The 23,589-nt window shown below is 45.6% G+C and overlaps 1 protein-coding gene across 2 annotated transcripts in view; it reads left to right on the top strand.

Moving 5' to 3' along the window:
• LARP4B (La ribonucleoprotein 4B) overlaps positions 1–5,152 on the top strand; it is a 55,494-nt gene extending 50,342 nt beyond the window's left edge. For both annotated transcript variants that reach the window (XM_058028017.1, XM_058028009.1), the window contains exons 16-17: positions 608–719; positions 1,261–5,152. In XM_058028017.1, coding sequence (XP_057884000.1) covers positions 608–719; positions 1,261–1,542 — 394 coding nt within the window. In that variant the 3' untranslated portion in view covers positions 1,543–5,152. The remainder of the gene's footprint in view (positions 1–607; positions 720–1,260) is intronic.
• The last annotated feature ends 18,437 nt before the right edge of the window (positions 5,153–23,589 follow it).

Raw genomic sequence — 23,589 nt, 5'->3', positions numbered from 1 at the left:
TGGGTATAATTAGTCTGCTCTGCATCACATTTGCATTTTCTTTCATCAGGCAGAACAATGTAAATAGCTATTAAAATTTTAATCAATGAAAGAAGTAATATTTTGTTGTACTTGTAGTAAAGGCAATAAAGCTTAATTTCTGAACAATATCATAATAGTGATTCAATCATAATAGTAATTTATTAGAAGAAAATTTAGTGTTGTGGCTTAGTTTCTGTGAGTAGAAGTTTAATGAATACCTTGCTGTCTTGTATTTAGATACCTTTGAAACACAGAGAGTAAACCCATGGCCCTGTGGGCAGTACTGATGTCCATACCATAAAAAAAGTTTTTGGTAACACTTTATTTGGAACTTGCAAATCAAATAGCTGAGTAACTAAATGCTATTAGAACATGACAAATTAGAGGTAGTGTCACGTTGCACAGGAATATATTTTTTCTATTTTTGATGGCATTTTTAATGTAATTCTAGTCATCATGTGCTAGGCAAATTATAGCTGTAACTACTTGCAGTCATACTCAAACTTTTTAGAGCTATTATTAAACTATTCATCTGTCCTGAAGTTTTCATTTTTCATGAGCCTTGCTTCCTGCTGGATGATTACAGGGACTCCAAAGTTGTGGATAAACAGCAGAGAGAGACACAGAGTACAGAAAGACTTTCTTCTTCCACTCTGAGTACTGCATGTAAATCGGTACAAGTCAATGGGGCTGCCATAGTAAGTGACCTTATTATTCACTTTTTCTTAATGATCCAGTTTGCATTTAACAGAATATTTACTGCTACCCAGTGTTGCCTAATCATGTGAGCCCAGCATCCTAGAATTAGTCCAGCAGCTTTAAATTTGCCTGTTTGGCTTCATGATTACTTGCATGATAGAATGATGCAATTAGCAGTGCAAAAGAGACCCCCTTATCTGAATCTTTTTCTTGGTAGTATCTTTGAGGTAGAAGTATTAAAGCATAGGTTGATATTGAAACCAAAGTATTAATTGTGTTTCAGCTGGTTTAGAGTTTGAAGGGGAAGTATTTTGCCCTGTGCCAGTACCCCATTTTTCTGGCATGCTGTTTTACATTTTACCTTTCCTTCAGCTTTATTGTCTATGCAGTTTTTGTAAACTACATACTCAAACCCTCGTCTGCATATTTAAGTGCATCAGTCTTTTGGGACAGGACTTCACCCTTTTTTGTTCATAAAAGATTTTTTTTCCCCTTAGGATGCTTTGTTTAACTCTGTCCTGTATGTTTCTGATTTCCCAGGAACTGCGAAAACCTAGTTATGCGGAAATTTGCCAGAGAACAACTAAGGATCCTCCTACATTGCAACCCCAGAAAGAACAGAAGCCAAACACTGTAGCATGTGGGAAAGAAGAAAAAAAGCCCACAGAAACAATAGAGAAAAACAGAGAACCTCCTCCTGCAAAGTCACATCCTGGACAACCCAAAGACCAGAGAAGACAGTCAGGACGCAGATCGTCCCCTCCAGCCGTTGGCAAACGCTTAAATAAAGAACAGAGTACCCCTCCAAAATCTCCTCAGTGAAAATAACACCTGGGAGGGATTTGAGAAGAGGTCTGTTTCCCACAAATTAAACCCATGTTCCCACTAAGATACCTGAGAATGAGTTGCTGGTTAGGAGCTTGCAGTGATACAAGGCATGTAACAATGCCTGCAAGATATTTTTTTGTGAAATACTTTTTCCCCCCTCTTGAACAAGCATTCTATTTTTCTGGGTATTTCTGGATAGTTGTTCTAAACCTTACATTTAGATTGGTGCTTAATTGGAGGTGAAGCTTAGTGTGATTTTCTTTTTTTCTTTTTCCAAGGTGTAAAATATTTGTCTTTAAAAAAAAATCAACTTTTTATTAAGCCTCTCTGTGGCTGTGTGAGTGCAAGCTCTGTATAGTGAGTTTTTTCTAAACTGTTAAGCAGAAACATGCTGCTGCAATATTTTTAATAAACTGGTCTGCAAGTACATATCTAAATTAGTGTCCAAAAGACTGATAACGGCAGCTAGTGTGTAGAGTGCAAGAAAGTAGATATATTTTACAAATTAGTATGTGACCTTGAAGATTTTTTTTTATTGGGCTGCTGTACTAAGTGTCAGCAAACAAACTTGCACTTTTAGGTTAAATGAGTAGCTGTTTCTAGCATTTTTAAAAACTTAATCTTTTTTTCATGTTTTGCACACATAAAATGAATTCTACAGGGCACCATATAGCAGTCTTTCTGAAATATTTCCTTTTTTGACTTACTGCAAGCAAGTAACCATCTTCTCACTCCAGAATAAAACTGATGTTATAATTTGCAAATACAAAGCACATTGTGAATAGAAAGAATCAAGTCTGTGAGCTTCTATGGTGGTGAAGCCTGTTAGTGGATGTTATCAGGAGAAAGCAGAGTAGCCTTCTTGTGATAACCTTAGCTTCCCTGTGCTTGTAAGGGAGTTAACTGAGTCAGCGCTGTATATTCTGGTTACCCCTGTGCTCTGTGTAGACTTTTTTTTAAAACTCTGCCCCAAGTGCTCTTTGAAAGAGTTCATATCTTAGTCAGCCTTGTGTTGACATCTTCCTGTAACTACGAGCATTGGCATACAGATTTCAATTTTTCAAGCCGTGAGATAATGGTGTTTGTTTTGTGTGGTGGAGGAAGAGATCCCTGATATTTACCTCTGGGATGAGGTTTCTCACACTTATTTACTTTAGAAGTGATGCGCTTTCTGAAGGACAAGGATGCACTAAATTAGCAAGTTTCTAATAAAGTTGAATATAAATTATTTTTGTTTTAAAATGCCTAAAGCTTTTCTTTAAGTGTTTAAACTGCAGGAAGTTCAGACAAAACTCATTCCTGCTGACTATGACAGTACAGTTTATTCCACAAAAATGTTTATTTAAACAACTGATTTTTTTAAAGAATTATTTCCATCCAATATTTAAAGACTTGAATTTTATTTAAACTTGAAAATGACTTTGCCTTAACTTTTGTACAAGACAGTTTAGAGTTAATGAGGTCTGACCCCGTGGAGGGTTAGCATGAATGGCATACAGAATTACTCAGTTACAGTATGTATCTATTGTCACTGGTCTTACTGGGTAAACATACTGTAGTACAGGAACTAGCCGCAGTTTTTGTAATATACCTTAAAGATCTTAAACAGTTGATCTTTTTCAGATTGTTGAAAAACCTGTAAATGCAAATAGTCAATACTGTATTAAATATGTGCACTTGGAAGTGTGTGCTTTGCTTGTACAGTTGTAAATAATCAGAACATATAAAAAGGTACCCTAAAGAAAAAAATCTGATAAAAATTATTGATATTATAAATGTTGCTGTTGAGCTGGATGTAGATAAACTAAATGTTGTGGTTTGAATATTACTTTAATTTGTTGTTTTTTCTTTTTCTTATTTTATTCTGGTGTGTTGAACTGACTCTGCCTCTTCACTGCAAAAGGGAAATGGAACGAAAGTCTTATTTGAAAGCCCTCAAATATTTTCCTAAAGTCCCTTTAAAACCAAACATTTTAACCAATTCAAAAGTGTTCTGCAATGTAAATAATGAATTTCAGCAGTCAAACTGTAATTTTTAAGTCATTAATAAAAAATCAAGTCTAATTGGGGAAAAACTTGACTGCTGCAAAAATATACACTGAAGCTTACTTGTCTGCTTTCAAGAGTATCAATGCATGGTTCATAGAACTGTAAAGTAACTATAGAAGTTGACTCCTGATAAATTTCCTATTACAAGCATCAATTGGTAACTAGTTGGCATTGTAAATCCAGCCTGTTGTATGCTGCAGAATTGGTCAAAATAGGGCACGTGGAGTCTGTTGATTTTTCCTGTTTCAAAAGCGCACTTTGTGAATGCTGAGGGAGGAGATAGGACCCCGACACCATCACCAAAACTGCTCAGCTCCTTCTGTCATTGGATTTTTAGCCCCTCCTCCTTTCCCCAGCGGCAGTGAAAGCGGTGGCTCGATTTGTGTATGGTTTAGGCCAGCTGTGTGACTCATTCTGTTTGTCTGCTGCATTGAAAGGCTTTACCAGCTGCAGACAGTGGCGAGTGGTCCCTTCCAGCGGCTGCAAGTGGCTCGTGCTGGTGCTCAGCCGGTGCCCCAGGTGATCTGTTGAGACCACTGGGATGTGTTGTGCTGTTCTAATGTGTTCTGCTGCCATTTGTGATAGGTCAATACACTGTAATTAATGCTTACCCAGCAACAGTCTGTTGCATCTAAAGTTAAGACCTTCCTCTGATGTGGTTTTATAGCTTTTTTTTTAAAAAAAAAAAGTGACACGCCAAATCGCTGTGTAATATACAATACAACTTCTCCTTACTGTATTTTGCTTTGAGATTTATTTCCCCCCACCCCCACTCAGTGACAAAATGGAGTTTTCGGAGTAGAGTTGTGAAGTTGCATGCAGACTGTTGCTATGATAGAGAGAGGGATTAAAACATAGCTTTTAAAATTAAAAATCTCCCAAAAGCAGTAGCTGAGCTCAAGGTTCAGGGATCCAGTAATTAAAATTGGCATTTTACCCTGTTAGAGCTGCGTGGTGATGCTTTTCATTTTGAAAACAAGTCAAAATGGGATCTGAGGTTCTTCCAGGAATTTTTAAAAAAAGGTTGCTTTCAAAACTGAATATCATTTCAGATCAGTCCCACCCCGTGACACTGTCACATAGAAACCTGTGAGCAGTGGCAGATTTTTTATGTTGCTGCCTTGTCCTTCAAAGCCTTGAGCCCTTGGCTTGGCAAGGCCCTTGGAGCAGGGGCAGTGTATCAGGAGCAACAGCTGACTGTAATGGTGCACACCTATCTCTGCATCTCCTTCAGCTCCAGGTAGGGGTTTTGTGCTTTGGAACCTATTACACTAATAGCAGCAGACAATCCAAGATTTCTGAGGACACCTAACAGCTGCCAATTCACGAAATAGAAGTGTAATATGGGAGCCTTTTTGAGGGTTTTTGTTTTTGTTCTTCTTCCATTAAGACTGGAATCAAGCTTACATGTAAACTATCAGTAATTTAAGTTTCCTTTTGTGTCATAAAAATGTAAAACTGTCTAATTTGAAAAAAAATATGTAGGTTATGAAAAATAAAGATTTAGGCACTGTTGAATTCCTGATTTTTTTAATTAAACATTTCTTCAGCAGTATTTCTCATTACCTTTTGTCTTTTGCTCCCATTTTTGGAAATTGTATATTTCTAATTTTGGGAAAAAAAAACCTTTTGCTTTCCTGTTCAGCACAGCTCCTGTAACCATCACCTAAGGCTCTGTATCAGCAGCAAGAACCTCTGTGAGTTATCTGAAGGCTGCAGTGTCTTTCTCTATTCGGTAACTATGACTGGTTAACTTTTTTAATGCAAACACAAAAGCTGATGTGTTGTTTACTGAAGGTTCTATTCATTGGTTTCATCAATTTGTTAGATAAGGTATTGGCTTGGTCCTAAGTATGGATTTTAATGTTTGGATTGGTGCTTTGGTTGCATGGCATTTGAATCTGGAGATGTCTTGGGATTGTTTTTGGCTTTAGCTGGTCTTAGAAGTTCTTCTCAAAGAAGATCTTGCTTCTAGGAAAGAAGAGCTTCTGGGATATCTTCTGCATAAAAGAATATTTTGGAAATAATTCAAACACCACCCCACCACCCTCTTTTTTTGTTTTGTTGAGGCTTTTCTCTTATGCAGATATATCTGACCAATTATAACAATGGATGTAAGCATGGAAATATTAACAATTGCTGTGATTTATATGCATCTTGGGAAGTATTGCAGTATTATTCCTCATGCTGATGGTTCTGTAAGCTCCTGGACAGGTTAGACTGTTACTGCTTCTATTTCCTCAGCACTTCTGTGCTCAGCAAAGTAAGCCAACACAGGAATACAAGCCTGCACTGGGCACTGTGAGCATCTCCAGGCTGGAAAATTCACTTAAACCATTGGGCTTTGGTGATGACCTGGGCTACAAGTAGTTGAAGGCAACCAGTTTTCACTTGAACAGGGAGTATCCTGTTCTGCCCTTGGAACAAAGTTTTCTACCACTTAATGTGTAAAAAAAATGCATGGAAATTTGTCAGCAGTGTTGCCATGATTCTAACGTGGCTGTGGAGGACCACCCCAGCTCTGACAGAAATTGGGGATCTATTTGTTTGCACAACAAGCCTGGGCAGTGTCCCCTTTGTGCTGATTTTCCTCAATAAAAGTGGTGTTCATGGTGGCTGCAGCAATGTTCATGCTAAACACATGATTTTGTGTCCTCTTGGGCATGATGAGAAAGAGTGAATGTGGAAAATTATGTGCAATTTGAGCATCCAGAGCTTACTTGCTGTCACAGAAACTAATTCATTATGCTTTCATCCTAAGGCTTCTTTAGAAAATAAGATTTCATGAAGTTTGAAGTTTTCTAATATGCTTTTACTTCACAAACCTTTACGTTAAAACCTCTTGTTCTGGTATAGCTGAGTTTTTATGACTGCAACCATTTAAGTCAGGAAAGTGATTGCATTTCAGATTTTGCTGGTGTATAGGTGAAAGCAATGTTATGCACTTCTCTGCTTTTGAGAGAATAAGCTCTGCAACAGTCTGGTGCCATCTGGTTATGATAGCTGGGTTACTGCAGCCTCCACTCATCGTGAGTAAACTTCTTGGGATATATTTCAATGCTTAACATGAATTGATCAGGTAGAAATTTAGTTCCTATGGAAGTGGCACATGTAATACAGTTCCTGGACTGTTGTGCCAAATAAGCACAGAAATGCTGCAAAGAGGCTGGCTGGCCTCAGCTGTGCCGTTCTTCCTTCCTGTGTGCTCCCTCTCATCTGCACACTGGCTGCTCTGAAAAGTGCCCAGGAAAGAGGAGGACTTGGAATAGGTCAGCAGCTTTTGTTGTACCAGCAGTTCAGTGGAGGGAGGAACAGGAGAAGAGTGATGAGGGTCCTGGCAGGAGCACTGTACTACAATCAGCCAAAGTAAACTGAGTGTTGGTACAATTGGCTTTTGACAAGTGGAAGGCAAAAATCTTGGCTTAAATGTTGTCTTGCTCCCTCCACAATATATATGGCTCCAGTCATCAAGCTTGGTGATTTTTGAGCCTTTTTCTCACAATGGAGAGTAGAAAGGGTCCAATTTCTGCTCTAGTGTTTTTGGTTATTATGTCCAAGCTGTAAATGTGCTAAATTTTTAATCTCTCTTATGATAGACTATTAAAGTTCATTGTGCATCTTGTCACAACTGGTTGGGGAGCAGTTCACTGTTTTGCAAAATGGAGGGCAGAAGGGTGGCTGTATGCTGGGGAAGAGAGTCAGAAGATAAAATCACTCCCGAATTTCTCTGAATTCCCACCAGTTTGAGGAGCAAATTGCTCTGTGTGCTTGTGTTTCACATGTGCGTTGTGGAAGCCATCCTGCAGCCTGATGGCTTCACATCCCCTTTGCTGCAGGCAGACTGGAGGCATCTGCAGAGCAGTAAATCCACCATGGCTAAGGGTGTTCTGAGGAAGGAGGGGTAAAAGGAAGAATTTAGAGTTGTAAAACATGCCAAAGCTGGACAGATCTAAGAAATCTCCGTGGGTGGAATTGCTGATGCACAATGAAATGTGTCTAATGTCATCCAAAACAAAGCCACGCTCTCCATGCAGCTTGAGATGTCAGCCCAGGTAGAAGAGTGAGTGAGATTCAGCAGGTCCAGCCTATCCCCTCCAAGGCTGGGGTGTTTTCCAGGAATCCACAGTTGATAGCTTGTGCCTCACACAAGACATGTCTATTTTGCTGTTTTGTCTCCAGCTCCAGTGTACTTAGCTCAGGTTTAGGGTGTCAGCACCAAATGGAGCTGGCTCTGCATGACAGTGGCTCACAGCCCCACAAGCCAGCCCTGTTTGGGTGGGAGGCAGCTGGTGCCTCTCCTGCAGGATGCACTCTGTGATGGGAACAAAGGTGTGCAGGTAAATATGCTCTGTGGGGAGAAGGCCTTTTTCCTAAATGGCACTTCTTGAGATCTGTGGTGTCTGTGCTGTCCTGACCTACACAGTCTCTTACTCAAGGATCTTGTTCTCCTTTAGAAATGTGATGTGCAAAATTCAGTCATTTTCCCTCTCCTTTTCATCTCTAGTGAGTCAATGCTTTCTATTCTTGGGAGCTGCATTGCTTGTGGTAGATGGCAACTCCCTGCTCCTAAGAATTGCACCTGTTTTCAGCAATACAATAGACTCAGCATTTCAGTTTGTTGGAGTTTTATATTTTGTCCTACTCAGTAAAGCAAATTTGGTACTCAGAGGAGGATTATCTAGGTATGTGTTCAAAACTTAATATATACAATAAATTCAAAAAAGTATGCTCTGTTTTCTAATATTTACAGTTGTTGCTGGGTTTATGGTGTTTGTGTGTTATTTTCTTCATTTCTGTGTTTACTGGAGTCTGTGTCCTTCCTGCATACTGGCAGTGTGTCCATCTCCTCTGGGATGGCTCGTGCTGGTGCTGAGGGAGGATTCCTGCCTTGAAGCTGTGGCAAATAAGTGTTGGAGAGACTTGTTGATTCAGACAGTGGACACTGAAGTGGCAGATTTGCTAGAGTGATTTTCTCAGTAGATTTTTCTGCTTGAACTGCGAGACAAATGCCTCCTTGGTAGCAAAGTCTGTTTCAGATAAACCTTTGTATTTTACTTTTCATTTGAACTAGTGATTCCCATGGAGACAGAAGCTCAGCTATGCTGGCTGCCATCCTGAGTGCTGATCCATGCTTTCATCCCAGCCTAGGAAATCCAAAGGGAGCCACACTGGGCTGGGCATGTGGAAGTTGTGTGCTGGGTTTAATGTACATTGAGCTTGAAAATTAAAAAAAAAAAAGGCAAGATATGCTCTGTGGAAATCTTTTTTTAGTTCTGACACAGAAGAGGGAATACAGGTACCACAGGTGGCTCTGGAATGGGAAGGTAAGGCAGCACAGCAGAGCTGGACTGAGCAACACACCTTGTGTGGGCAGCATACCCAATGTTTCACTGTTCAGCCTCAGCAGGGGCTGCTGTCCCAGTGGTTCTGGCAGCCCAGGATGCAGCAAACATTAGCATTGGTTTGTGTGGAAAGTCACTACTTTGCCTCTACTCCAAATTATGTAGAATTGCCTGAAATCAGGTAGGAATCCCCTTTCAAGTTATTTCTTTGAGGGTTGCCCTTTAACTGTAAGGGAATGAGTTGCTGATTGTCTACTGTATTTCTGGCCATGGTTTATCAAAGATTGGTTTTGCTGGATGTTGTAGAGTTGGTGACCTCCACCAGGCTGGAGAAATGGGCACCAACAGAAATCTTACAAAGTCCAGCAAAGGGAAATGCTGAATTCTGCACCTCCTGCTGCAGCAACAACCCCATGCCCCAGCTGGGGTGTGGAAAACAGCTGGAAAAACAGCTTTGTAGGAAAGGACCTGGGGGCACTGGGTGGGCAACGAGTTGACCATGAGACAGCAATATGTGTGTAGAGTACAGAAGGGCAGTGGCATCCTGGGCAGCCCTCAGAGCTTTGCAGCAGGTCAGGGGACAATGATCCTGCTCTGCTCAGCACTGCTGAGGTCACACCTGGGCTGCTGGGTCAAACATTGGGGCTTTGTCCAAAAAAAAGTTATGGGCACATTGGAGTGAGTGCAGTGAAGGTCTGTGAAGCTGATTAAGGGATTTGGAGCATCTGTTAAACAAGGAGAGTGTGAGAGCTGGGACTGTTCTTCCTGGAGAAGGGACAGCTCAGGGACATCTTGTCTGTGTGTACAAATACCTGAGGGGGAGAGAAAATATGTTGGAGACATATCCTTCTCAGTGGTGTTCAGGGATAGCACAAGAGACAGTGTGCATGAGCTGGAACAGGGAATTCTCTTCAGGCAAAAGAAATCCCTTTGGTTTTTCTAAGGACTGTGTTTCTATTCAACACTGATATTTGATAACAATTGATAATTCAATTCAATTGTTGAATTATCAGCAATTGCCTAGAGAGGTTGTCCCCATTTGTGGAGATACTTATTGTCACCAGAGTCAGCCTCCCCTGACCCACAGCCACCTTCAGGTGTTTGACAGCATTTCCAGGGACATTTAAATGTTCTCTGACTTAATTCTGTTTCTCTGAGAATTGGTGATTTAAAAATTCCTGTGGAAGAGAAGAGCAGGCTGAGCCAGATGACTCTGGGGATTTCTCATGCTCCATGGAGGCTTGGGCCATGACTGCAAGATACTTCATTAAGAAATGTAAAATGTTGGTCCCCTCTCCTTCTTACAGTTGTCTTCCCATCCCTTGCCCACAGCTGCCAAGACAATCTGAGCTCAGCATGGTAAAAACTCCCAAGCAAATGACACTGGGTTTTACTTGTGAGCACTTAAATGGGGTGTGTGTGTGGCTGTTGTCTGCTAATACAACATAAGAGAGCAAGGGATGTGCATATAATACACAGAAATTAAGTTACAGACCACTAGGCAGTGGCTGGGACTCAGCTTACAGATGTACATAAATTGAATTGTCTGCTTGGTCCATAGAGATTGGATCAATAGCCAGGGGAGCCTGGAGAGCTGTTCATCTGCATCTTCATCAGCTGAATCTTGATCTGCTTGAGTAGTTCTTCAGCTCTGTTGAAATATGAAGGCACGCATTTATACAGCTTGTATAGACACCTGTAGCTCAAAGGTTTGTTCTGTGGACTTGATTTCACAAGTGCAAATGGCCAAGTGATGCAATTCTTTATTAATATAAACATGCCTAGCATGTTTTTTATTACAGTCTTTGTTAAGATGCAGCTGCAACTCATAGAATGGTTTTCTATTTGCTATTAAATGTTTTCCCATTCAGCAGAAACTATAGAAACAGAGGAGTTCTGGCCTGAAGGGGTCTCATGAGGTCTGTGGTCCTAAAAATGCCAAAGAAGTGAGTTCAATCTCCCCATGGGCCTTTCACTGAGGGTTGGACTTGATGATCCTTGTGGGACCCTTCCAAGTCAGAATATTCTGTGATTCTGAGATCTTTGGTTCAACATCTTGCTCAAAGGAGGATCAGAGCTGGTTTCTTTGGGCATTATCCATTAGGGCTTTGAAAGCCTCCAAGGATGGAGGCTCTACAACCACTCTGGGCAATCTGCCCTGATGTTTGACTGCCTTTTTGGGGAAGGACTTCCTCCTTAAATCCTTGTGCCTCTTCCCTCTTGCTCTCCCTCTGCCCTGCTATACAGATCCCTGTTCTGTTTCCTAGATGGCTCCCCATAGATATGGAGGGGGCTGCAGGTAAGTTTCCCCAAAATAATCCCCCCTCAGTGCTGACCAGTGCCAGCTCCCTCAGCCTCCTGCCAGGGTGGCAGCTCCAGCCCCTCACCTTGGTGAACTCCTCTAGACTGGCTCCAATTTGCTGGTTTTATTGGCCTAAAACCTGATCCCATCCTTGAGCTGCAGACTGCCTTCCAGAACTTTTCCACTAAAAGGAGAATTATTCCAGTTGTCTTTCACCTCTGCATAACTAGAGACTTGAAAAATTTCAGAACTCTGCTTCTCCTAAGAGGTTGTGTAATACTTGACAAAGTCTGGAGTGAGACAGAGAGGCTGCTTATAACCCTGATCACTGCTCCTCTGGGTTGATGAGTTCTTGTTGTTTGGGCTTTTTTCTAGTACCCAGTGGCTGCTATTATGAGACAGTAAATTTTTGAATGTATGGATTGCTCAGTATAATGGGGAATAAGGTTCTAGAAAGGCCTTCAGAAAATGAATCTGTTGCCTTCCTTTTGTTCCCTTAATGCCAGACAGATAATTTGTTGCATTTATTTTATTTCCACAATGGAACCTTCCCAAACACTCCAGTCCAGTGTTGTCCTCACCTTATTACCCTTTTCCCAGCCTCTTCCTTTGTCCAACTTCAGCCAACCATCCTGGCTCTTGTCCCTGCCCCTCTGGGGCATGGGGAAGGAGTCTGAACTGGAATGAGCAGGGGCAGAGGAAAGGACAGTCAAGGAAAAGCTGAATGAAGCCACAATTCCTCGGGGTGAGGAGGGTGAGGAGGGTTTGGGGCTCTCTCCAGCCCTGTGTGAAGCAGGGCCATGGCCAGCCATGCAGGGAGGCTGCACAGCCTGGCTGGGTGCCCTGGCCCCACCAGCCCAGCCCTGCTGGCACCAACATGGTGCATTTGTTTGAAATGTCTCTCCCAGACAGTGCTGGCTCAAGTGTAATGCTTTGCTGGCATTCAAGGAAGAAGATCATTCCCTGTTGGAATTTTATAACCCACTTTATAAAAAAAACCAGCATTGTAGTTCTGGTTTGCATTGCAGCTGCTGTTTAATCTGGTCAAAGAGAAGAAGCAGAGAACTTGTACAATGTGATTTATGATGTTGTCAGTGTTTTGGCACTTATTTCAGCTGTATGAGTTATAAAACCAAAGACCATGTCTGCAACCTGAAGAGTGACTCTTGGCCAAACTGTATCATAGTAAGCTAAAGCTCTGAATGCCTTTTGACTGCATCCAAGAATACTTTGCTAGATGGAGCCGTTGCTTTCCCAAAATGTTCTTTTTCAAGGACTGGAAAATTGTCCCTGTCTTATAAATACACTTCTAGTGCATTAAACCATTGATAAATTCAGGTGGCCATTTGCTGTGGTTTAGCCCCAGTGACCAACCCAGCCCCTCACAGCCACTCACTGACTCTCAGGGCTTGTGAAGCTGCTCCTGCCTGTCTGGAGAGGGTCCCATCTGCTTGGTGTTCCTGCTGGAGCAGCCTGTAGCAAACTCTCCTGTCAATAAGGTCACCTGTCCCTCCCTTGAACCCTGACCATGAGCTCTCCTCCATCCCCAGGCAAGCTCCAGGCACTCCAACACTGACACAGAGGGCAAACCCCCCTCCTCATCTCCCCTGCCTCTCCTTCCTAAAGTGCCTTTGTCCTTCCACTCTCCATGGACAGGAGCCATCCCTGCAGGTCTCCATGGTGCTGCCACCACCAGCCCTGCTGCCCTGTGCCCCTCTCTAACTTGTGATAAGCTCATGTTTGACAGAGATAAAGAGCACACATGCAGTTGATTACTGCACTGTTGGTTTCTCTTTCCTTCTGGTGACTGTGAATCTCAGCCCAGAGAAAGGGGGAGAGAAAGCTGCATCCTTTTACAGGAGTGTCTTTCAAAAGAATTAGTTGCCAGTGCTGCTAAATCAACTGAGTGTCTCTCACTCGCTCTGCTTTCCATCATTGGAAAAAGGGATTTGCCATAGATAGCAGATTGCTGTGCTATTTAAAGTACATTGGTTCTTAAAATGACTAAAATGTGGCATTAAATACTGAATTATCAGTGTCAATTCTCTTTGACCATGAGTAATGTGGTTTTCACTAAGCAAGAAATCTGCAGATAAAGATTTGTAGGATCCTCTTTATATTTTATAGTATTTAAGAGATTGCCCAATTTCACGGATATTCTTGGGCAGAAATTTCCCAGCAGCCTGGCACAGCTTTCTCCCACCAGTTTCCAGTGGGGAGCTCTTCCTGTTGCTTCTTGGTGTTCCTGTCCCTGGGAGCCCCAAGGGAACCACCCACATGATGCTGGTCCCACACAGGGAGATGCTGGAGCTCTTTGTGAAACACTCCCCAAAATGACTTTTGGTCTCACAGAGGTGCCTGCAGTCTGTTCCTGTGTGTGATACCTGAATGAACAAACACCAAGTATCACATTGTCTTTTGCTAAAGACAGCCTGTGCTGGGGAAGCTTTAGGGACGTTTTTTTTTAAAAAGCACAAATTCCTTGATTGTTTTAACAAAAACCAAATAAATTAAATATTTCCATGCACATTTTTGGTGAGTTTGCATCCATTAGCTTCTCTTGCCCTTTATTCAAGGAGATAACAGGCAGATTAAATCAGCCCCCTCAAACCCCACCTCAGGCTCTGGGGCCAAGGTTAGACCTGTGCTGCTGGGCTGCAGCTTTGCATATTTTCTTACACCAAGGAGGGAATTCCCAGAACCCTCCAGGCTAATGTTATTGTTGATGATCAGGGCTAAATTAGGTTTTTGAGAAGACTTGCTGGAGGACCTGTTTTGACCCAGTCAGATCCAGCCTATTGACGGAGCCAAGTAAGAGTCTACTGGTCATGGCTGTGGGAAGAGGAGGCTTCAGCCCTCCTGCATCTGGCAGTGTCCCTGGAAAGTGGAATTTAAATGGAGGCTTGTAGGACACCACACAGATGCAGGACAGGGCAAACACCCCTCTGTAGTTGTGCATGCCTTGGCTGGGAATGGAACACAGCAGGTTTTCCTCCTGGTTAAGGCTTTTTATGTTCTTCAGCCACCTGAGGCTGAGGAGTGATGGCAATGTCTGCAGGTCAGGTGAAATGACAGATTTTGGTGGCAGGGAGAAATCTGGATGTGTGCCTTTGGATCTGTGCTTGTGGAGCTCCCCGGACAGAGTGTTTTTGGGGTGACCTGGGGCAGCATGGCCAGGTGGGATCTGTTCCTGCTGCCTTGGAGCTGCTGTGGCTTCTCCCAGCGGTGTTTGGGCTGGCACCAGTGGGAGGTGCCCATCTCACACCTTTGGGTTTATGACTCCAGCACAGCTCCTGGGTATTTCAGTGCTCCCTGAGGAGACAGGTGTCAATATTCACTGAAACAAAATGTTTAGGGATGTCAACGTGTTTTATGGGATGGAATTATTTTCTAATTAAACTGTGCAAGCTTAAAATGCTGTTTGTGTGCCTGAATAACTGCTGCTCTCACAGGACTGCAGTCTTCCCAAATCTGGTTATTAAGATTTCCAAACCTTAGCTGCCCTTCCTCTGTGTAGTTATATATTTTCATAGTACAAAAAATATTTTAATTAGTGTCACTTAAAAAAAAAAAAAGGCAGGAAGGCTGGGACTGCCCTGCTTAGAGCACAGAGTGATGGATGACTTGTGCTGGAAATGCTGCCTGGTTGTCTATGGCATTGATTATGATCTATATCTATGATATGGATCATGTTGGCTCTTTCTGGCCTTCAGTCTACAAATCTCTGCAGAAACCTCTCTGCCCCAGGCTCTCCCAGGCAGATGAGGAGCAGAGAGGCTCCACTCCAGCAGGTGCCTTGTTGGTGCCACAGATTTTAAAAAGAGCTGGAGGAAGGAAAAGGCAACAGCATGGGCTGAAACTTCCCAGTGAAGAGCTCTGTGCTGGAAGGACACACAGAGTGGTGGCTGGGGAGGAGTGGGGTCTGGGATTGATGAACTGACTGTAACTGGAGGAAAAAGAGGAAAGGAGGGAAAAGAGTGACCCTGAGGTGCAAAGGGCTGGGATGGTTCTTTCCAACTTGAGCACATTGTTCATCTCTCACTCGTGTGGGGAGTGGGGAGTTTGCTTCCCTGTGTTAGATGAGGATAACAACATCCCTTGAGGATCCCTGTGAACACTGTGGCACAAAGGACACAAACATCTCAGACAAGTGCGAATTTCAGCGTGTCAGGTGAGAAAATGAGAATGGCAGAGGAGGTATCTGGGAAGAGGGTTGGTATCTGGGATCCCAGTGATTTCAGCAGTCTGACTGAGGAGAAAGGATACAGACAGGCCAGGGAAGAATCAAGGGTTATCAGCTGAGACAGAGGAGAGCCCTCTGAAGTGCTGTAGGTCTGGTTTCCCCATGAACTCGTGGTGCTGGTGCCTTTCAGCTGCTCCTGAGCTCTGCACGGCAGGAGAGGGAATGCCCTGCCCCAGACACCTTCAGCACTGCAAACCCAAGTGCATTAACAAACACAACACTCTACATATTCTGCTGTTTGCTGGGGGAGGAGAGAGGTGACCTTTGTGTGTTCTTTCCCTGTCCCTGGGAGCCCGATGGGCTGTGATAACCCACCGAGAGCTGCGTGGGCAGCGGGGATGGCGTCACAGTGACGAGAGGGACGCGGCTCATTCCCTACCCTCAGTGCCACTAAAAATAACCAGGTCTGTCACACGGGGAGAGCCTGGCTGTGCCTGGGCTGCTGCTGCTCCCCCTGTGGTGTGTGCTGCTCTGCTGCAGCTGCTGCACTGCTGCTCTGCAGCATCTAATGCACTCCACTGCCTCTGCAGCACCTGAGGCACCAGGAGCAGGCTGTGCGATGGCTCTGCACAGAGCACAGAGCAGCCATGGAGCCCTCATCAGGCCCCACTGTCTTGGGATCTTTTGGTCACTGAGACCCTGAGAAATGTTAGAAAGTCTCTTTTCCCTGCCTGGTACTCGAAGGAGGAGTCAGAGCTCTTCATTTCTTGGTCTCAGGGTTGTTTATTGTTCCTTATCTATAAAATATTTTCTCCTGTCCAGCTGAGGTCCATCCAGCAGGACAGTTCCAGGCACTCTGCCTGCCCCAGGGCAGTGTTATGTCTTTATACTAAAAACTACATGTACAATGTTTACAATCACTTTCCAATACCTATCACCTGTGTTAGACAGTGAGCTGCTACTCTAAACCAATCTGTGAGTGCCAACATCACAGCAGAAGATGGAGGCTAAGAAGAAGAAGGAGAAAGGCTGGACATGCCCTGATCCCTCCATCTTGCCCCCTGAACCCCCATTCTAAAAACCCCAAAATCTACTTTTTCACTCCATGATAACTTCACTATTATCCTACCTAAACTGTTGTGGCTTGCAGATCTTCATCTAAGGCTGGTAACTTGCTCCATGGGTCATAATCAAACCCACAGGTGTTTTGGGCTCTGTGCCAGAGTCTCTGAGCCTCTGGCAGGGGTCTTGGCTGCTCAGGACAGCCAGAGGGATGTGCTGGGTTCCCACACCACTGCTGGAATTTCAGTGCAGCCACAGCAAACAGCTCCTCTGGGTGCCAGGCTGTGAGCAGGGGTTTGACCTCAGCCCAAATCCACACCAGCAGCAATGGGAAGGGCAGGGTGGGTTCAGAGCAGTGGGTTCAGTGCAGCACAGCCAGCAGAGCAGGGCAGGATGCAGGGAGCACCAGGTGCTGCAGAGCAGGGCAGGCAGCTGAGCTGGCTCAGGCAGGAGGAGGACAGAGGCAGGGCCTGCCCAAGGTGGTGGAAGCAGTGGGAGAGTGGGGTCTGTGTCCATGGGTGACACCAGGAGCCTGCAGCCCTCAGCATTCAGCTGTGGGCAAACACAGGCTGTGGCAGCCCTGTCCTGTGGGGCAGCTGGGGCTGGCAGTGCCCTCAAACTCCTCACCCTGAGCTGCAGCAGCAGAGGGCAGAACCTGGGGCCTGGGCACATTGGCACACCCAGCTTGGGACAGCAAGGCTTGTCTGGAGGAGCAGCACTTTAACATTCACACATGGCAGCTGTGGGATGGTTACTGCAAGCACAAACATGAGAATTGAAAGAGAATAAAATACAAAATAAAACCCTGGAGGACCCTGTTGCTGTAAGAAAAGCACAAGTGCCATTGCTGCCCATCCACCATCATTTCCCTTCCTTTCCTTGTGTTTCAAACATGGCTCAGTGCCTCACCCACCCAGCACACCCCAGTGCCATGGGCACCCACTGGAGCAGGCTGGGCTGGGCTGGGCTGTGTTTGGGCTGTGTTTGGGCTGGGCTGGGCTGGGCTGGGCTGTGTTTGGGCTGTGTTTGGGCTGTGTTTGGGCTGTGTTTGGGCTGTGTTTGTGTTTGAGCTGTGTTTGGGCTGTGGTGTTTGGGCCACCAGTGCCACCAGCAGCTGCTTGTGAGCCTGCTCTCAATGAGATCCTCACCCCCCTGCCCCAGGAGCCGTCACTGGCTCTTCATCCATCACCTACTTTGTTCCTGATGCATCTTTTCTCCAGTTCTGAGCTGGGGTTCTCCAGCCTGGAGAAGAGAAACTGCAGAGGGATCTGCTCTGTGTGTGAAATACATGCTGAGGGGAGTAAGGAGAGAGGACAGAGCCGGGATCTCCTCAGGGTATCCAGAGAATGGATGAAAGGACACGAACCAAGCCCTAGGAAGGTACAATGAAGCACAAGAAAAGGCTGGTTTATGGTGAGGAAAGTCAAGCACAGGTTCCCCAGAGGTTGTGGAGGCTCCATTTTTGGACATGCTCAGACCTGACAATCCACAACGAGGAGAAACTGACTGACCCTGTTGAGCAGGGGGTTGGACTGGATGTTCTCAAGAGGTCCCAGATTGTTGAAAGTGAAGGGAGACGACCCATCTTGTTGTTGATCAGCATTGACTCCGATTTATTGATCAAATCAGTCACTCTTTATAATAGTGTTAATTAACTTCATGCATATTGCAAAATCCGAGCTCATGATAGGTTACAGAGAAAACTCCAACCCCTCCTTTTGTTTACAATAACCGTGGTTGTTTATTGAAACCAAAATTAGTGTTCTCACTGTGATATGAAAAGTTCTCAAAACCTTCATATCTGTTTCCAGAGCAGCCAAGGACTGTTATGAGAAGACTGTCTGAGAATCCTGCTGTTTATAGAAAAGGTGCCTGAGAACCTAGTGATTTACAAAATCAAGCCTGGGAACTGCTGCTTTACAGCTGCCCTTCACTTTCCCATCAGCTGTATACCTTCATGGCCTCTTTCTTTAAGCCATGCTAGAACCAGGCTCTCCACACCAGATGTTCCCAGCTAATGTGTGGTTGTGTGGTGCTGCTCCTTCACCCCTGCCCCAGCCCCTGCTGGCCCTGTGGCCTGAGGCACAGCCATGCCCTGTTTCTAACACGCTGTATTGGTGCTGTTTCTGGTGCCATCTTCCTCCCCACCCAGTCCCTGGGTCCTTCCCTTTCTGAGCAGTGTCAGGAGAGGTGGGTGCCTCAGCTTCCCTAAATCACAATAAATTATCTCTGGGCTGAGGGAGACTGAGTGGTGGGTGAGGGAGAAGGGAGCTTCTCTGCTCTGCTTTAATTGCTGTGCGACATGAAGGCAAAGCTTGTGGCTTCCATCACTGCTCTCCTGAGCTGCTCCAGGACATTAACCAGAAGAGGCTTGGACTGTTTCATAAATGAAATAAAAAAGGCTTTAACTGGTTGTAGGTCAGAGATCCCGGCATCATTTCAGGCTGAGAATGTAGAATATAGCAGCTTGGTGAGGAGAAGGGCATCAGTCTCTGTGAGCTCCTCTGGCCAGGCAGGTAATGATGGATGGGAACTGGCAGAGCAGGATGGGGACAGTGTGGGCACTGTCCTGCCTGTGGGCCCAGCACAGCACTGGAGGAGCTGGAACTCCATCCCATGGGGAGGGAACAGAGCACTGACTCATCCTCTAGTGCTCTGGTAAGTGTTCCTGTGGAAAGCAGAGCCTGAACCACTTGTGGAATGTTCTTGTGCAGGTGTGAGAGTAAGGAGCCCACGTGTGTGTGTGTGTGTGTGTGTGTGTGTGTGTGTGTGCACCTGAATTGTTCTTTATGGGACCCAGGAGCTGTCCAGCCATACTCAGAACTGTTTCTGTAAAGAGGAAAAAGTTATGTTGGAAAGCTCATTTATTTTCTGTGATCCTCCCCTGCTTATTGACATAGGAGAAGTATATATAGTGTTACTGCATCGCAGGAGTGACTGAAGTGAAGCTAAGTTTCAACTCTGATAGGCAAAAATGAACACCAGAAGTGCCCTCCCTCAGCTTTTCCATCCCAGCTTTCCTGTGCAAGATGTCTTTTCTGTGTCCTCTGCAAGTTTTTTAACCCCTGTGTTTAACCTTCAGACAACACCCCCTGGACCTTATTTGTGCTGTGCTTTCTAGTATATTCAGGTCTTGGCATTTGCTGCGGAATTATGATGATTTTCACAACCTGAGACTGCAAAAGAAGGCTGGGGCTTCCCACCACGATCTGGAAATGGGAGCAGTGAGGACGCATTGTGCTCACAGCATGGTTTGTGGGGGCTGTGGCTTCCCTGAAATGCCCTCCTCTATCAGCCTGCAGCAGCAGCTGCCATAAGGAGTTTGCATTTTCCATGGTTTATTCCTACAGAGCCTATGTCAGATTTTAAGTCCCTGAGAAATTAGGAAGCAGAAGAAAAAAGACAGAAAATTTATGTCCTCCTCAAGCCCTGATTTTGATTTTGAAGGGAAGACCACAGCAGACCCTGATTAAGGTGTGGGTTTGTCCTGTTATCTTTTCTCCATTAACAACATCATATCCCACTCTCTGCATCTCATCTGAAGCTGCACTGCAGCCCTCCCCTGCACCCCCTCAGCTGCAGATCCCCCTGGATCCCATTTTTTGGCAGGGTACCCTAAAATGGCAGTGGCTTTCCTGGAGAAGTTTCCTGGCACATTGTACTGCTTGTGCCCTGTATGAGCAGGAATCCTGTTTGCAGACAGATCCAAGGAACTAACAGAACAGATAAACGCATTGAGAGAGGCAGAAATTCAAACCAGTTTTCCTTTGTGTGTGACACTGAGCAGCTCATCACCTTGCAGTGCTAGGAGTTCAGAGGGTGGCACACTGAAAAATTCATGTCAAAGTTTTGAAACATCCTGATTTGGAGGCACGAGAGAAATAGATCAGAAACAAGAACAAGCATTTTGAAATTGAAATTGAGTAGTTAGGCAAAATGTACATAATCACAACTTGCTTTCTCAAAGGGAGGATGTGGCTTAAAACTTTTTGTTTTGTCAGGCACCAAAACAAGAGGGAAGACTTATTTCTGATTACTTTTCTTAATTGCTTCCTCTGTGACTGTACAGAGGAGGAAAAGGGAGGGGAGGGGAAATCTATGGGTAACACAGCATTTTCAGGATGTTGTTGGTGCCCATGGCAACTCCAAGGGAGCCCAAGGCAATGTGTTTTGGAGGGATGAGCAGTTGGTCAGGAACCCGTGACGGCGTTCACAGGGGTCTGAGGATGAGGGAAGAGATGAGGATCTGACTCCATGTTTCAGAAGGCTTGATTTATTATTTTATGATATATATTATACTCAAACTATACTAAAAGAATAGAAGAAAGGATTTCATCAGAAGGCTAGCTAAGAATAGAAAAAGAAAGAATGGATAACAAAGGCTTTGGTCTTGGACAGAGAGTCCGAGCCAGCTGACTGTGATTGGCCATTAATTAGAAACAACCACATGAGACCAATCACAGATGCACCTGTTGCATTCCACAGCAGCAGATAACCATTGTTTACATTTTGCTCCTGAGGCTTCTCAGCTTCTCAGGAGAAAAAATCCTAAGGAAAGGATTTTTCAGAAAATATCATGGCTACAGGAACCCCTATCCAGCGTGTTGCTTCAAGGGGGAAGGACATGAAACCTCCTGAAGTGCAGTGTGATGGGAGCTGAGGCCAGTGACACTGTGTGATGGGAGCTGAGGCCAGGGTGACCCTGCTCCATGGCCCAGAGGGCTCTGCCTGCCCTCCTGGGCCCTCTGCCCCATTTGGTGGCCACGTTGCCCAGCCCTGTTAATCCTCCTTGGGCTGGCTTGGCGCTGCTCACCTCAGAGTGGCTGATTCCCATCCCTACACTCTGTTTTACTGGGATCTCAGCATCCCCCTGGGGCTGCCCCAGTCAGCCCTGTTGAGACTGGATGAGTCCTTATCTCCCTTTCACATCATCTCCCATTCCTGCTTGTACCTGGGATGTCCTGGAGCTCTCCCCTGCTGTTGGCAGCTAAAAAGCAGGTGACAGCTCCCCTGCTTTACAGAAGCTGCCGAAATTATGGCAGTGAGGCTTTTCCCTTAGACTTTGGTGAGCAGAATGCTGTCAAAAGAATACACACAAAAGTGAACACAGGCACCGGCAGCGCTCCCCAGCCTTTCCCATCACGTTTTGGGAGAGCTGTCAGGGCAGCAGCTCTGACTCAGCCTCATGAGGTGCTGCTCAGAGGCTGAGATTAAGAGAAAGTGTGAATTAAATGAGGTTTGAAGTGTTCAACAGCACTTCCCCAGTGTAAACATTTTCCTCAAAGGTTTGTCAGGTTTTAGTCTGAGGGAAGCAGCGGGGCTGGAGCAGACGGGTCTTTGGTGAGAAACCCCTGTCCCATCCTGGAGCTCCTGCCTCACTCTTGTGTTGCTGTTGGTAATTGATGCCCCAAGATGTGCAGGATGTCTCTGCTGCTGCCCACACAACTGAAGAACGAGTCTGGACTCTTCACTTTTCAATCTTGAGGTTGTTTATTAATTGTTATCTATAAAATTTTCTTTCTGCCCAGCTGAGATCTGCTCAGCAGGGCAGCCACAGGCACTCTGACTGCCCCTGAGGTGGTGTTGTCTTTTTGTACTACAAACTATAACATATTTACACTTAATTCCCAATACCCATCACCTTTGTCAGACTTCTACTCTAAACTTCTACTCTAAACCAATCCCAAAGTGCCAACATCACAGCAGAAAATGGAGAACAAGAAGAAGAAGAAAGGCTAGACATGCCCAAGTTCCTCCATCTTGTCTCCATAACCCCTATACCAAAAATTCTAAAATCTACATTTTCACCCATTGATCATTTTGTTATTACACCATTCAAACCCGTGTGACTTTCATGTCCTCATACAGAGATGGTAACTTGCTCCAAGGGTCAAAATCAAATCCCCAGGTGTTCTGGGCAGCATGGCAGGGTCTCAGAGCCCCACGATGGGGTCCTCGGCAACTCTGGACTCCTGGAGGGATGTACTGAGTTCTGACACCTCACCTGGGACTCTCCACTGCTTTGGCGCACCTGGGCCCAGTTCAACAGCAGAAGCAATGCCACCATGTCCTGTCCCCAGCCACGCTCTGCAGTGTCACATCTGGCTCCTCAAAACCGGTATCAAAGCAAACAGTCACAAATAGTGTTTTCTCCCTCCTCTTCTATTTATCCTGTGCATTTCAAGAACAAATCCCAGGCTCCCTCCCTTACATTTCATTTTTCTCTCCGGCACTAGAGGGCAGAAGGAAGGAAGGTGGAGCCGTGCGACCCTGCCCCGTCTCAGCCGCTATCCGAGGGCGCACAAATAAATCCGCCTTGAAAAGCTTTTCCCTTTGCCCATTACGAGCGCTCACCGAGAGTTTCATGCCCCAGCCTCTTTAGTGCTATTAAAGTTTAACACCTGGATATTGCATTTCAGAGGTAACTCAGCACTAACCCTGCGCGCTCCGGGCATAGAGCGGGCAGCTGCGGCTCCTGCAATTCGGGAATGACTTGGTGTGACGGAGAACTCGCCTCTCCCCTCGTGGCAAGGCTGCCTGCCCGCCCTCAGCACCCCTTTCCTCTGGAAGCCTTGGTCCTCCTCCCAGTGCCGTGGGAGGCTGTTCCCGGCTCCCAGCAGGGCAGCGGGATGCGCAGGGTGCGATTTGCCTTGGTGGGGGTGATGGAGCCGCATTCCAGAACAGCAGCTCTGAACAGGCTCGGAGGATTTCTCATTTAACCCACCCAAGGCAGGGACTCGCAGACCGATGGCTCTTCCCAGGATTTTCTCTCTGCCAGGGAAGCAGCGCCTGGGAGGCACCGGGGCCGCGGCACCGAGGATCACACCCGGCGGGAAACCCCGGCTCCAGCCTGACCCTGCCGGGAGGAGAACAGAGATGGAGAGCGGCTGGGAGCGCGCCGGGAGCCCCGCGGGATGCGGGATGAGGGATGCGGGATGGGGGATGCGGGATGTGGAACTTGGGATGCGGGATGAGGGATGCGGGATGTGGAACTTGGGATGCGGGATTCGGGATGCGAGATGTGGGATGCGGGATGCGGGACTCGGGATGCGGGATGTGGAACTTGCGATGCGGGATGAGGGATGCGGGATGTGGGATGCGGG

This window comes from Melospiza georgiana, chromosome 1 (genome assembly GCF_028018845.1).
Source record: "Melospiza georgiana isolate bMelGeo1 chromosome 1, bMelGeo1.pri, whole genome shotgun sequence".
Lineage (NCBI taxonomy): Eukaryota > Metazoa > Chordata > Aves > Passeriformes > Passerellidae > Melospiza > Melospiza georgiana.
This window is presented reverse-complemented; position numbering and strand designations above follow the sequence as displayed.